The following is a 14086-nucleotide window of genomic DNA, read 5'->3' as shown; positions in this document are numbered from 1 at the left end:
CGCGGAACCATAAATCAGCCTTAAGTCAGTTGTTGCGCAACGCGTGAAGACGCATGAAAGGCAAGTTTGATTTTCTTTTCTGTTCTCCCGTTCTACATGTAGCTGAAAAGCTTAAAGTAACTAAAGTAACGTATTTTTTTTGTCATAGAGTAACTATAACGGGATTACCCAAATTACAACTGTAACGCGTTACATTACTGCTTTACTGGCGAATGTAATCTCGTTACAGTAACGCGTTACTTTGTAGGTAGGTAGATACTTTATTAATCCTGAGGGAAATTCAAATATATGTGTGTGTGTGTGTGTGTATGTATATATATATATATATATATATATATATATATATATATATATATATATATATATATATATATATATATATATATATATAACATAGCATACTGAAACATGGAGGCAGGCCAAGCCAGTAGAGAATTCCAAAACTCACATGGGGAGCAGTCAGAAGACAGGCAGTCAGACATGCAGATAAACAGAGCAGCCTGTCAGCAATAAGACAAATACTCTTGCTAGACAAGCAGACAGATAGAAATGTAGGCATCTTGCCAGATACTGTGTGTTGGGCATTTTGTCATATCCTGGCTTACCAAGATGTAGATAGATGCAATGAGGGAAGACGAGGACACACTGTCCAAAAGCAACAGGGGTAGAGTGATACACACCATGACATTCCTGAAATTATCCTTCAATTCCAGCTAAATAAATGCAATGCCTGGAAAATAAGTAGACAAGCTTATGTTTCTTGGCGTGTCCTTGTCAGTTCACATCTAAATGAATGCTAGGTTAAAACTGAGTGAAATGATGGAAGGACAAGCACAGAGTCCATGGAAACGCGAACAGCCAGACATGTGGTTCAACAGACAGACAGACAGGCATAACCTGCTTGAACACCGCTTTACAGTTCAGTGAGATGAAGGAAGATGCTTCCAGAGAGAAGCAGAAGGAATGAATGTGCCTCATCCCACAGAGCATCAGAGAGGTGGCCTCTGAGCCAGGTGACAGATTACAGGTCACTCATGTTGCCACGTAGATTGCTGTGGCTGGCAGAGATGAATCGCCGATCAGTGTTCTTCTGTAAACCATCAATCACCCCTGGCTTCTCACCACAGACACCAATACTCTTCCCCACAGACACACACACACACTCACAAGCACACATTAGTAGCGGATGCGGCGCGAAATCTCACAGTGGATGAGCTCCGCTGACGGATCAACTGAAACTCCGTGAGAATGCCGCCCCCCTTATATCCTGCTCGTCTCTATCAGCCATAGTCTTTTATCCTGTCTCTTTTCCCTGAGCCCCACATATCACTTTAACTGTCATTTCGGTGGCAGCTTTCTTCTTCGTCACCTGCTCCTCCCTCACCTTTTTCCCATTTTCTTACATCTTTGCTTCCTCCCAGTGACAGAGGTTATCTCCACCCCATAGTTCTTTGTGCCACAATGGTATATCAGTCTAGTGTGCTTCACTGGGTATCCTGCTGCCCAGCACAACAGCGAAGGCAAATCACTGCTGACATTTTAAAAGGCACTGGATCAAATGGCCCACAGTGGGCCGACCATGTGGGAGCACCATTTGTTCAATGACTTCAACATCCCAGTAGACATTATCATTTGTCTCTGGTCTGGCCAGCTAAGAGGATAGGTTAAATCATACTGACACGTAAAAGCCACAACTATAAGTCTAATCAGCTTTCAGATGCTTTGGACAGTGTAATGGTTCGCATCACCTGTCTTTCTGTGTTTCTGTCATTTACTTCTGATTTTTATATCTGTGCAGAGTGCTTAAGGGAGGTTTCTGCACCCTTTTCAGATCTCTATAATGATTTGGTGTCTTTCAAAATCATCTTGAAATGGATTCAGTGTTGTTTTTTTCTCTCACATTATTTCTCACAATGTGCTTCATGATGTCGAAGCAAAAACAAGTTGATGAAGTGTTTTTGGTAATTCATGAAAAATAAAAGACCGAAATATCTCATTTGCATAAGATCCTTTGTATGGCACTCCAAACCAAGCTTTTGTGCATCCCACTTCAATAAGTAGTCTTAGAAATCCTCTTAAAACACGACTGTAGTCACCTGTGCTTTACTAAATCCACTGCTTATAATTGCACACATCTGTCTACAGTATATGTCTCCCTGTGTATGTCTGAACAAAAGCCTATAGACAAATTGAGAGTGAAGCGTAGACCTGCGAGATAAGAGTGTATCAGAGCATAGATGTGGGTAGCAATGCAAGATGCTTTCTGCTGCGTTTGAAGTGCTAGACTGTATAACCTCCTTCATTCTGCAATGAAAACAGAAGGGGGAAAAGCTACCATCAGACTTCTCACATCTGAATATACCGTCAAAGTGACTTTCAGACACCAAAAGCTCTAGGCAGACAGGTAACATACACTATGATTAAGATCCAGAGTTCCTTTGTTAACAAAAATATATGGTGCAGAACTTCTGCAGGTTTAAAGATAGAGAGGCCAAATGAAAGCCTTTCTTCTTTAATGGGCACATGACAGCTGCTAAAAAATGGTCAAAAGGCACCTGAATGACTCTTAGAACATGAGACCTGAAGATCTGAAGAAGCCAAGATCAAACTTAAACTTTGAGTAGTGCGCATGTCAAGTACTGAGCATCACGTCATTGATCTGTTCCCTGCAGTGAAACATGGCAACCACAGCGTTACTCTTTAGTAATGTTTTTTTTCTTCAAGAGCAACTGCAAGACTAGTCAAGATGGAGGGATAGATGAATCAGGAAACAATCATAGAATAGTCCCAAGCGAGAATGTTTTCCCGAGGGTTCAAAATCGCCGGTGAGAAAGTTGACGTTCCAACAAGACAACAACCTTAAGCATCATGAAAACTCAGAGGTGGTGATGGGAAAACAGTGACAGGCCAGAAGGGACCCAGCCTGAGTCGGATCCTGATTGCAGAGACTGAAAAATGACTGTCCACTGATACTCCCCGTCTGACCAGGTGGAGCTTGAACATTTTTGAGAAAATGAGCGGAAACTTCTCAGTGACAGGTGTGCCAACCCTGGAGGATCATTACCAAGAACATTTTAAGCTAGTTTTTTCTTCAGACATTACAACCACATACTAATTGATGGTTTTGAAGTGATATGTTGTTTCCATGTGCTTAACTGTAAAAGACTGAAATGGAAAAAAAAACTAAAACAAACAGTGGGGGTGCACCCAAAACTAGAGGTCAACTGACAGGACTATATTTTTTCAAGCTTGGCTGATTTCAATTATTAAAAAGTGGTCTAACATTAGCCTGAATATGTTTATTTATACCAAAACATTTTTGTTTGATCATTGCAGAGAACATTGTGTAGATTAATTAAAAAATGTATTAACTGAATCCATTTGAAGATGGGTCTAAAATACAGGATAGAAAAATGTTTTGAAATATACCATCTGTGTTGTATTCTCATTTACATTCTTTAACCTGAGTTTCTCTTTGCAGATATCGAACATTTGTTTCCGAGGATGCAGGCCCCAATACTCTTGTTGCGACAGTCCTGGCCAAAGACCCAGATGGTGACGGTATAATGTACTCCATAACAGCAGGAAACGAGGAGGGAAACTTTGTCATTGACAGCCAGAAAGGTGATATTTCTTAATTTTCCAGCTGGGTTTCATATTTGCACCACTCACACTAATTGACAGGCTTTCCGTCAATCCATGCATTCAATTTTATCTCATATACTAGCGCAACAGTCGCATTAAATGCCCTCTATTTTCAAAGTCAATGTGTGAAGATATTGACAATTGATATTAAAAACTGTAATTCTAATATATGTTCTGCCCTCTTTATTATTATGGTTATAAATGTAATTTATTACACTATTTAACAAATTTCCACACTATTTTTTTTTTTTTTGGCAGGTGTTAAAAAAGTAATAGTCCACATGTTTCTCTGCTTTCTATCTTTGGGGACTGCAAGATTTATCTTTTTTATTTACTCTTTGATCCGAAACCAGTTGCAATCGCTGTGACATTTGTCACCCAACCCTTTCAATTCAATTTCAGAACAACTGCTCTATCATAGCTCAGAATCTCTGGGCTGTGCTCCGCCAGCTTTTCTTTCCTTTGTGTCATCTCTTTGTATTCCTTGCCATCTTTTCTTTGTACTCTCAGAGAAAAAGAAAAGACAGAAATTAATGGAGTCTTTTACTGATATCTATGGTGTTGCATTTATATATAGAGGATTTAATTGAATTGAATTGGGTTAAAATGAATTGAATTGAATTAAAGTTAAATTAATTGAATTAAAAATTAGAATGAAGTAAACCAAATTGATCAATACTTAGTTAATATCAGACAATAGATGTGGGTGAAATCTTCTGAGTTCATTATAAATACATTGTGCTGAGATTGTGACCTGGAAATAATTCACGATGTCACTTGCAGCATTATCAGGTATCATTATCTCAGTAGACAGCATAGATGAAAACTTATAGCCAGCAGTTCAACATGTGGGTTGCAGAAAAGCAACCTTCCCATTCACATGGCTAGAATTACAGCATCTGCTGTTAAGAAGCACTACAGCACTCCTACTCCTCTTCTGGGGGTCTGTCTGAAGTCTCGTGTCCACCTGTATCATCTGAAGGCCATATAGAGAGGGGTCGCTCAATTCCTGTCCTTGAGGACTGTTTACCTGCATGTTTGAGTCGTTTCTCTTCTCCAATGCACCTAATTCAAATCAATGAATCACTATCAGCTTGCCATCAAGGTCCAAACAAGTCTGTTAGTTACACATTCATTTAATGCAGGGGATTATCGAAGACATACTGGACAAGAAATTGAGGAACTGATGTAGAGAGGTACTAGAGTCCAGAATATGGTCCTGCCGGGCCTAAGCTTCTGCCAACTCCTCTCAGCAATACTAGCTTGTCCATTCAACCTCCCAGGGATCTTCCACTCCATAAGATGACCATAAGATAAATTATGGTCAAAACCTCTTCCTTTTCACCATCCATTTTTCTCCCACTCTATATCCTTGAACTCTACTCTTCAACCCATTTGTAAATCTTTTTTTCTGATCATTAGTTTGCATTTTAAAAGCTAATCTGTTGCCTCCACATGTAAACAACTTCCAGATTGCAATAGTGATTTAAAACAAAAAAAAAGTTAAAAAGTGCTAGAATTACCAGGAGAAATCCTCCTGACAGAACATTACCCAAACCAGCATGAACAAATTTGTCCCAAAACACAAGCTAAATGGATACATTCTCTGAAAAAAACACATTTCAAGAAGATATGAACAAAGACAATTTCACAGAGCAACTGCAACTAGCTGCCACAGGAGTAGGTATGGGAATTGAGAACTGGTTCTTGTTTAGGACCTGTTCACAGTTTTTCAATTTCTTGGAATCGTAGATAGTAGATATTTCGTCAAAGGGAGGAAATACTACCAACATGCAGAAATATTTGTGCACACAGCATGCAGCCCTAACCCTTTTTCCACATGAGAATCAATAAGGAAATTGATAAAAAACCGGATTGTTAGGCAGAAGCGAAAACAGAATTTGAATCTTAAAAATATTATCAATTCCCATCACTACACAGGAATGGTAAATCAGTGACATTTTAGTCATTTATATCACACGTATATACAGCATTTGTTTGCATGTTTACCCTTTGATGTCGGCGTTTAATCCTTGAAGCTTCAGTCCTCTACCCAAAGCCTTAACTTGATGGTTCTACACTGTATCTTAGTAGCTCTTAGGACTCTGCTCTTCTGAACAGAGATCTATGATTATCATCTTTTATACTTTCTCCTCCAGTCATTGGTATTTTCCAAGCTTCACATTTCCTCATCTATCACCGCTGGCTTCCTCTGGAGTGTGTCAGCTACCATAACGCATCACCAGCTCATCAGTCTGGATTTGGACAACTCATAAGATCTTAACTCTTGATTGTCAACCACCTTAGGAGGTGACTCACATTATGAGTTTGGAAGTTTGAGAACTCAGATGTTCCAGTGCACTTTTGCAGCCATTTAGTTAGGGCATTCTCTGCGTGCGATATCTGTCTAGATCTTTCATCCTGCTGTTATAAGACACCAAGTGCGCAGCATTTTGCTTTTTATTTCATCCTTTATTTTTGCAAACATCTTGTAGGTGTGGAGCGGTACTGGCTTGCCACTGTTATATTTCTCCATTTCCAAATTTCACACACATTCTCTATTGAAGACAGGTCATGACTGCAAGCAAGCCATTCCAGTACCTGTACCTTCTTCTTCCTCTGCTTCTCTGCTTTTGTATAGGTGCAGACTGCTGTTTTGTACTGTTTGGTTGAACAATGAATGAATGCAAAAAAAATTGTTGTTTTAAATCTTTATATGCTGCTCTAAGATCTCAATGAACACATCTTTATACACATACAAGATCCTCTGGACGTTTTTTGTTTCTCAAAGACTCTTTCATATAGCTTTCATGAATACTGCTTTTAAAAAAGAAAACACAACACCCACACTGTGCATGCACGAAATACATCAGTCGAATCCAAAGGTATAATCATTAAAAAGGGAAGATGATTATACCTGTAAGTGTCAATCAATTTAAAATATTTGCAATGAGGGAAGAGAGTCACACAGCAAAAATCCTATCTAAGTGTTCTGAACTCAGTATGACAAGTAGAAGAATGAATGTCCTGTAAAAACCCAGAGTATATCAAAAATGATCATGAAGAGAACATCTTAGAATAAATAGGAGTCAGGCCCAGTCTCCTAATCGATCCTAATGGGTCGATTAGGAGTGTGTGTTTCTTTTCTTTTTCCCTGTGTTTTGGAGATACAGTACATACTGACTGTACTTCAGTATGTGACCTTGTTTGAAGGTGCTCAGGTGTAGGTGTGGCGGCGCCTGATTGGACCACATAGGCCTACCAGCCTATAATAGACAAGCTGTGGTTCTGATCTGTTTGATGCCTTGAAAAAGGTCGATGACCGAAACGTTGGCCCAATAAATACTGTAGTTTGGTGAGAAGAACGTGTGCAGGAGTTTTCTTTTTTAAAATTGGCTGCGGCTTTCCTCCTCCGACGCACCTTTCTGCAGAACTGGTGTGCAAAGCGTTTCTATACTATGAATACTGCTTTTAAAACTAATCACCTGTTGATATCACCTTTTTCAAATGGTGTCAGAATTGTTATCCTTCTCCTTTCTTTCTTTCTTTCTTTCTTTCTTTCTTTCTTTCTTTCTTTCTTTCTTTCTTTCTTTCTTTCTTTCTTTCTTTCTTTCTTTCTTTCTTTCTTTCTTTCTTTCTTTCTTTCTTTTTTAATTTTTTTATTTATTTTTGTATTTTTTTTTTGGAGAACATAATGCTGGCCTGAAGTGGAAAAAAAAAAGGATGTACATGAAGCGCGCACACAAAGACTTGAAGGCTACTGACTCACTAAATAGTCTTAATAGCTGGTAGACGTGGTGTTGTCTTTGTAAACAAGGTTGACATTTAAGACAAGGGAATTACCATGTACATCATGTATTGTATTGTTGCAATTTTAATGTAAACATTGCCATTAGCAGCTTGGGCTCTTCTCTACTCAGCGGGTACTCAAAATCACAAGTATCATGCTAAAGGGCAGAGTCTGTCTTTGTGGATCAGCTTTCTTATCCTTAATCAAGTGCATTGAAAGAGACCAATAGAAATCCAGCATGAGAATAAAAAAAAAAACAAGCCTCTCTATGCTCCCACTTCAATTGCTCTCCCCCACATCACAGGCTGCTTGCTCGTCCTGCAACCTCTGATGTTTTTGTGTTTCTGTTGACGAGAAACATGTTGACTCAGATGCTCCGTTCTTTTATCCGACCTTTTATCTTGGCTGTTAACATGAAAGCAGACAAAGGAGGCAAGAGGAGCAGCTAATAGGCATCTGCTGAGCTAGGTTAAGATCTAACCAGGGTCTTTTTACTACTTTATGTTTTTTTACTCAGGTGTTTGAGTCAGATAGGCATCTTTAGAAGAAAGCACACAATTAAATCAGAAATGTGACAAAATCAGAACTGTGAAATTGGTTTTTGGATTTAACCATCATATCAGATGTTTTGCCTTACTGTGGACTACTGTGGAGTTGCATTTTCACCACTCACTATCTCACTCCTGACTTTTAGTACAGCATGCAGTATGTATTTTCTGCTGTTTTATTGATAACAAAAAACTCACTATGCAAAGTGACAGTAGCAATAGCACTGTGGTAAATGACTAATGAATGATTGTCCATGCTCTGGCATGATGGACCGTATCTTATAATGTGCATACTGATGGGTCTTGTACTCTCTCTAGGGTTGATTCGTCTCCGCTCCACGCCTCTCCCGGAGCTTCAAGGACTGGAGTATGTCCTGAATGTAACGGCCACAGATGACAATGTATCAGGCGGACCTCACCCTCTCTCCTCCACTGCCAGGGTCATCGTTGGTGTCGATGATGTCAACAACAACAAACCTATCTTTGAGGAGGTAAAGAGAGTTCATCAGGGGAAATCTTTGTAAAAATCGGAATCGGGATTGCTCAACCCATACTACCAGTGAAAAATTTTAATTTGATGTCCTCCAGAAGCGGGTGGAGGTCTCTGCCTGCATCTAAAACAGCTGTCATTCAGCAAAACTGCCACTGGCAGGTTGGACACAAATATAGAAGATTGCGTCCATTGTGAAGCTGAATCTGATCCGTCAGCATTGTCATTTCACACCCAAATACAAAGGTCTTGAGCGGTTGATATGCTGTCCATGAGTATTTCTGAGACACTCTGACATTGTAAGCGTCCTTGAGTTTAAGAAACATGAAATGATAATGTTTGGCTCTTGTGACTGCGATTGTGCTTATTATCATTTCATTTTTTTCCCCCCAGCTGTCATTCAAGCAGTCATTCTCTGACTAAACTTCAGTTACTCCTCTCTGTATCACTCCTTTGTCCTTCTCTACAGCCCAGTTATTTTCTTGGAGTACTTATTTCCCTTGCCTCCATCTCTCTCCACTCTGTTTTCCCTTGAGTTCTGATTAGCCTGCACACCCAATCTATCTTTAGGCACTCCACTGAGAATTCAATTAATTTATTTAAAAAAATAGTGCAATATCATCACAATATTCTACACCTGTTTAATTAACTTCCTCCGTAATTAGGATTGACTTGAAGTTCAGCAGAAGACATACTCAGGAGGGGCTACTAGGGTCTTTTGAGCACACCGGGAACTTTTGGCAACTTCATATACAAGTAAATATCAAGTTGGCTCCGAACTACATGGGCTGACCTTATGCTTCATAATTTGAGCTTTTCTTGAACAGCTACCTACTGTGCTATCACGTCCCATGACCTCTTGCATTATTTCTCTTGCTCGCTTCCTTTGATCCATCTATTTGTGTCACTCTTGCTTCTTCATGATGTTTCGTTTTCTTTTTTTTTTCTTTTCATTTCCATTGTGTTGCAAGAGTAGCTTGCATTCATATATGATTAGAAAATGAAATACTCCAGAGACAGGCTTTTAATCTGGGACACACTGTATGATCATTAGGGGGAATGGACTGAATTCTTGGCAAAAACAAAGCTCCTCTCTGCTGGCTCCTCAAAAGAAATAATTTAAAGTGCTTCCATTTCCATATATGTGAGCAACTGAATCTGTTACTCCTGTATTTTGCTGATGCACAATACCTTCCAGTGCACCATGTGCACTGACCTTCTGCTCAATGATTTGTTTTTTTTGTTTGATCCTTGTTTTCTCATTATTGTAACATATTCTGACAATATATGTAAGAATTGCTCCTTGTATTTGCTTGTCTTTCCTTCCGCACTACCCCATCCCTCTTTTTAACCTCAGTGCCAGGCGTACCGTGAGCAGGCTTCAGTGCTAGAGAACCAGCCAACGGGGACTTTTGTGTTGCAAGTGCATGCAGAGGATGCAGACGAGGGAGCAAATGGAAAAGTCAAATATGGCTTAATGCACAGAGACAGCGCCATGCCCGCCTTTAAAATCCATCCAGACACAGGTAGAGCAGTCAAGAATTGTCGGGAGATAAATAGGTCTCAATTATACATGGAATTTAAAGTACCCTGTGGATAGACAGTGCTGCAGCTTTATTGTAACCAGCAGATAATAATTTTTAGACGAAGTGTGATATGAGAAGAGAGGACGTACAGGTATAGGAAGATTAAATGTTAACATTATTGAACTTCTTTTTTAGAAGAAAATAAGTCAAATCCCAAAACCTGTATGTTGAGCAACCATTCATGAAAGCTGAATGTATATTCAGTATGAAAAAGTATTGTGCATAATAAAGGGGAAGGCAAATATAGAAGCTTATTCAGAAGCCTTAATATGAGAAGTGAGTACGTTATTCCCTCACTCATCTTCTTTCCAGCTTCCATTGTATCTTCTTTATCTCCAGATTTAATAACAAAGTCTCTGCTTTTGAAAGGAATGCTTGGCTTATTCATGGTAAACTCATTACTGTTTACTTGACTTGATTTATGGATTGATGGATGGGGGGGACTGAGTTGGACGAATTGGAAAACCGCTGACTGAATTTATATGTAATCACGTGTGCAATATTTGTCAATTTCGTGAAGGAGCTGATAATGGTTCTGACTTTACAGGAGTGATCGTGACAGCCAGGCGCTTCGACAGGGAGCGGCAGAGAGAGTATTCGATTACAGTAACGGCCACTGATTGGGCCGAGGAGCCGCTCATCGGCATTTGTCAGCTCACCATCCAGATATTGGATCAGAATGATAACAGCCCCAAGTTTGAGAATTTGCGCTATGAGTGTAAGTGTTGCACACACACTATTCACAGCATTAACAGTAACAGTGAAGCACAACCCCATATGTCCTTCACTTTAAAAAAAAAAAATCAATTTGATTTAAAGTACCAATACTTTTTTCACACTTCACATTGCTACAGAATGTGTGTTTGCTTCCTGCTTGAAATATGTAGCCAAAAAAAATAGTATTCATTTTAGCACTTATCCCTTGAAAGTCTACCTCACCACAGAACCCCTCATGCTGGTCAGTTGTTTGGTTAGAAATGGTGACGTGCCAGGTAGCTGCTCATTCATTGTTTGATGTGAAGCAAACTAGGCATAAGGGAATAATTTCCGTTTCCTGAGGATGTGGAGAGTTGTAGAAAAAAAAACATCTGAAATTTTAAGTATTTCAGGCAGTTTGATGCAGACTGCAGTCTTCATAACTTTGCATATCTTTTACATGCAAACAAATAAATATGACATATTGTGTAGCACTGTTTCATTCTCAGTTAAATAAATAATGATTTTATTATTTAGTAAATATTCCATGAAATAATTAAATATGACTGAAATAAATAAAAAATAAATGTAATATAATCTATATTTTTCTCAATAACAAATTATGGACAAACCCACATAGAAAGCCATGCCCCTTTATTTGAATATAAGAAAATGAAATAAAAACAGCCCTTAAATAAAAGTGGCATTACTAAATAAAAGTCTAATAAAAATATACAATTATGAAATGATTTGTCATGAAATAAATAAGTTGTCATTTAAAAAAAATCTGATTATATTAAATGATTTTTGTATTCATTTCATTGTCATTTTTATTTATGTCATGGATTATTTATTAATTTAAGTATTTATTTAATTAAGAATAAAACGGTGCTCTATAATAGTGAAAGTGAGGGGAAAACACAAGAAACCTAATATAACATCCCTACTTAAGGAGACAGCCATCTGAAAAAGGAAGTTCACTCTCTTTCAATTCTACAGTTTTAAGTATCAGGACATTTGTCAGTTTTATCTCCTCCGGTCAGCTCTTAAATTTGGGTAATAACAACCTCAGATGTACAACAACAGAAGGCATATTAGATTGTGGCATAATTTACGTATCAAACACTAAGCTGGAATTCAGAAGCAGCATTTGAATCATGAGCACATCCCGTGATTCAACAGCTTGTCGAACAAATTTTAGCAGCGATAACCAGAAAGTAATCATTTTATGTCTGATAGTGTCAGTCTCTCACATTGTTTTGGGAGGATTTTCACACATTTTAATATGTGTAGGTATTCATTTATTCATAGTTCTCCTGCAATCCCAACACAGCAATTCAAGCATTTGATGGCTGAACTTTGACTGGGCAAATGCATCATAATTGTCATACATGATTTTATAGATTTGCAGCTGTGCTTCCAATCATGGTCCTATTGTATGACTCGTTATTAGCTTAGCTCTATCTGTCAGACAGGTGGTCAATGCAGTAATTGCAAGGTGTCGTGACTGCAAAAAAAAAAGCCCAAATTAATTACCTCACCACCACCTTGTTGGTTTCCACCAAAGTCGGTGCTGCACATTATGACCACACATCTGCACTTTAGTTTAATTTGTACAAAAGACGTTCCAGTAGTGTTGTGGTCTGTTAAGATGAAACCTTGCAAATCTGAGCTCTGTAGCCAGACTCTTTTCATTTTTTTTTTCCCATAAAGAAAAGTCTCTATTTTGGCAGTCTTCTCAAACAATCCATACTGGATGGGCTTTTCAAATCATCATCAGATTTAGCTCTTGGGGCTTTTTGCAATTTCTATGATTATTTTCTTCAGATAGCAAAAATGCTTACGCAAGCATGCATAGCATCTGCACTTTCCTTTTGGCTCACATTAGACCTTGACCAGTGATGCTGAGTCAAGGTGAGTGTGGCTAGTTAAACTCATCTACATATCCACCAGACATGACCGGAAGATTAAGTATTCGGCCCTGAAAGTACTTGCTGTAGTGCAACAGAGCCATCAATGCCAACGGTACCCTCGATTAAGACCAACTATGTCAGCTGTTTGAGTTAGGGAGTTTAAGGGAGTAAAAAAATAAATAAATAAACACTTACATTCTTTTTTCTTGATATTTGCAAATTTTCCTCCCACAAAACACCCCTTTGAGGGCGTGATGCAGTACATCTAAAGCCCTTACCCCAGTTAGGCCCAGCTCATCACCTTTTAGGCTGTCCGGTGTGCATAACATTTACCAGTGCTGTAATTGAGCCACAAATGCAAAGCAGGCCAGATTGTGGCAAAGAATCACTTTTCCATTACACTTTTGCACAAAAGAAAATTAAATCTCTAGAAGTTCAATAATGGTAGCGCTTCAGGGGGTTGGGTTGGTGTTTAAGCAGTATTTTTCAAATAAGCATAATTCTCGTAACTCTTCTTGTTTTGTCCTGCAAGACATCACCTCAAAACAACGAATGAGAAAATCTCAATGCTGAAGAAAATTGACTAAAACATCTTTAGTCTTTGATAAATTATTGCGATTGCTGCTACCGTTTTTGAGAAAATAGATATATGATGAAGGCAGGAGATGATCATTCCAATGATTTTTTTTCCAAGGTAAAGCCCTTAATAAATAGTGTTATAGCACAACAACATCATATTAATGAGGCCAAAAACAGCTGGAAACTAGATTTTAATTATGTTAGATTGACTGGCTACATCACAGCTAGCGCTGCCAGAGACGTGCAAGTTTGCAAAAGCATTTCCATCACACTTTTTCGAATAAGTGGATTATCAAATTGCCTGAAAAACCACCTACTGGAAGCAAAAAAGGTTTATTCGATATTATGGAGTATTTTTAACTAGTGCCATTTCATTAGAGGATTTCTTTTTCGACATTTGGTTTTGAACTAATCAAGGAGTAATGGAAAGTGCCTATGTCTGTTATCTGGATCACGGCCTGACCTTGAGCTGAACTTGAGAGGACTCTTGTCATGAATGTTTTCTACTTCTGAAGAGTCTCACTCATTTTTAAATGATACCATGAAATGGCCTCAACCCTTCAAAGCAAAAATGTATTTTATGAGGATTACTGATATCTTTACTCCATTGTGATAGCGCACTGAACACTCCAAATCAGCAAACCGCTGAGAGATCCTCACTCTTGCTGATCTAAATTAATCAAGAGCATCTACAGCTGCTGCTGACTCTCTTTGTTTGATAAAAGGCAGTAAGAGTCTACATAGTTTTGGAAATAATTCTTCTGGAATCCGTTTTAGTTTTTGTCTAATGAGTAATGACATAATGTAATACCTAAGGTGATGTTGTTTATCTTAGATTA

The 14086-nt window shown here is 38.5% G+C and overlaps 1 protein-coding gene across 3 annotated transcripts in view; it reads left to right on the top strand.

Annotated features, from left to right (window-relative positions):
• Positions 1-14086, top strand: part of LOC133443995 (neural-cadherin-like) — a 119689-nt gene that overhangs the window by 49427 nt on the left and 56176 nt on the right. For all 3 annotated transcript variants that reach the window (XM_061721402.1, XM_061721401.1, XM_061721403.1), the window contains exons 7-10: positions 3482-3624; positions 8302-8474; positions 9831-9999; positions 10607-10777. In XM_061721402.1, coding sequence (XP_061577386.1) covers positions 3482-3624; positions 8302-8474; positions 9831-9999; positions 10607-10777 — 656 coding nt within the window. The remainder of the gene's footprint in view (positions 1-3481; positions 3625-8301; positions 8475-9830; positions 10000-10606; positions 10778-14086) is intronic.

Source organism: Cololabis saira, chromosome 5, assembly GCF_033807715.1.
Source record: "Cololabis saira isolate AMF1-May2022 chromosome 5, fColSai1.1, whole genome shotgun sequence".
NCBI classification, from domain to species: Eukaryota; Metazoa; Chordata; class Actinopteri; order Beloniformes; family Belonidae; genus Cololabis; species Cololabis saira.
This window is presented reverse-complemented; position numbering and strand designations above follow the sequence as displayed.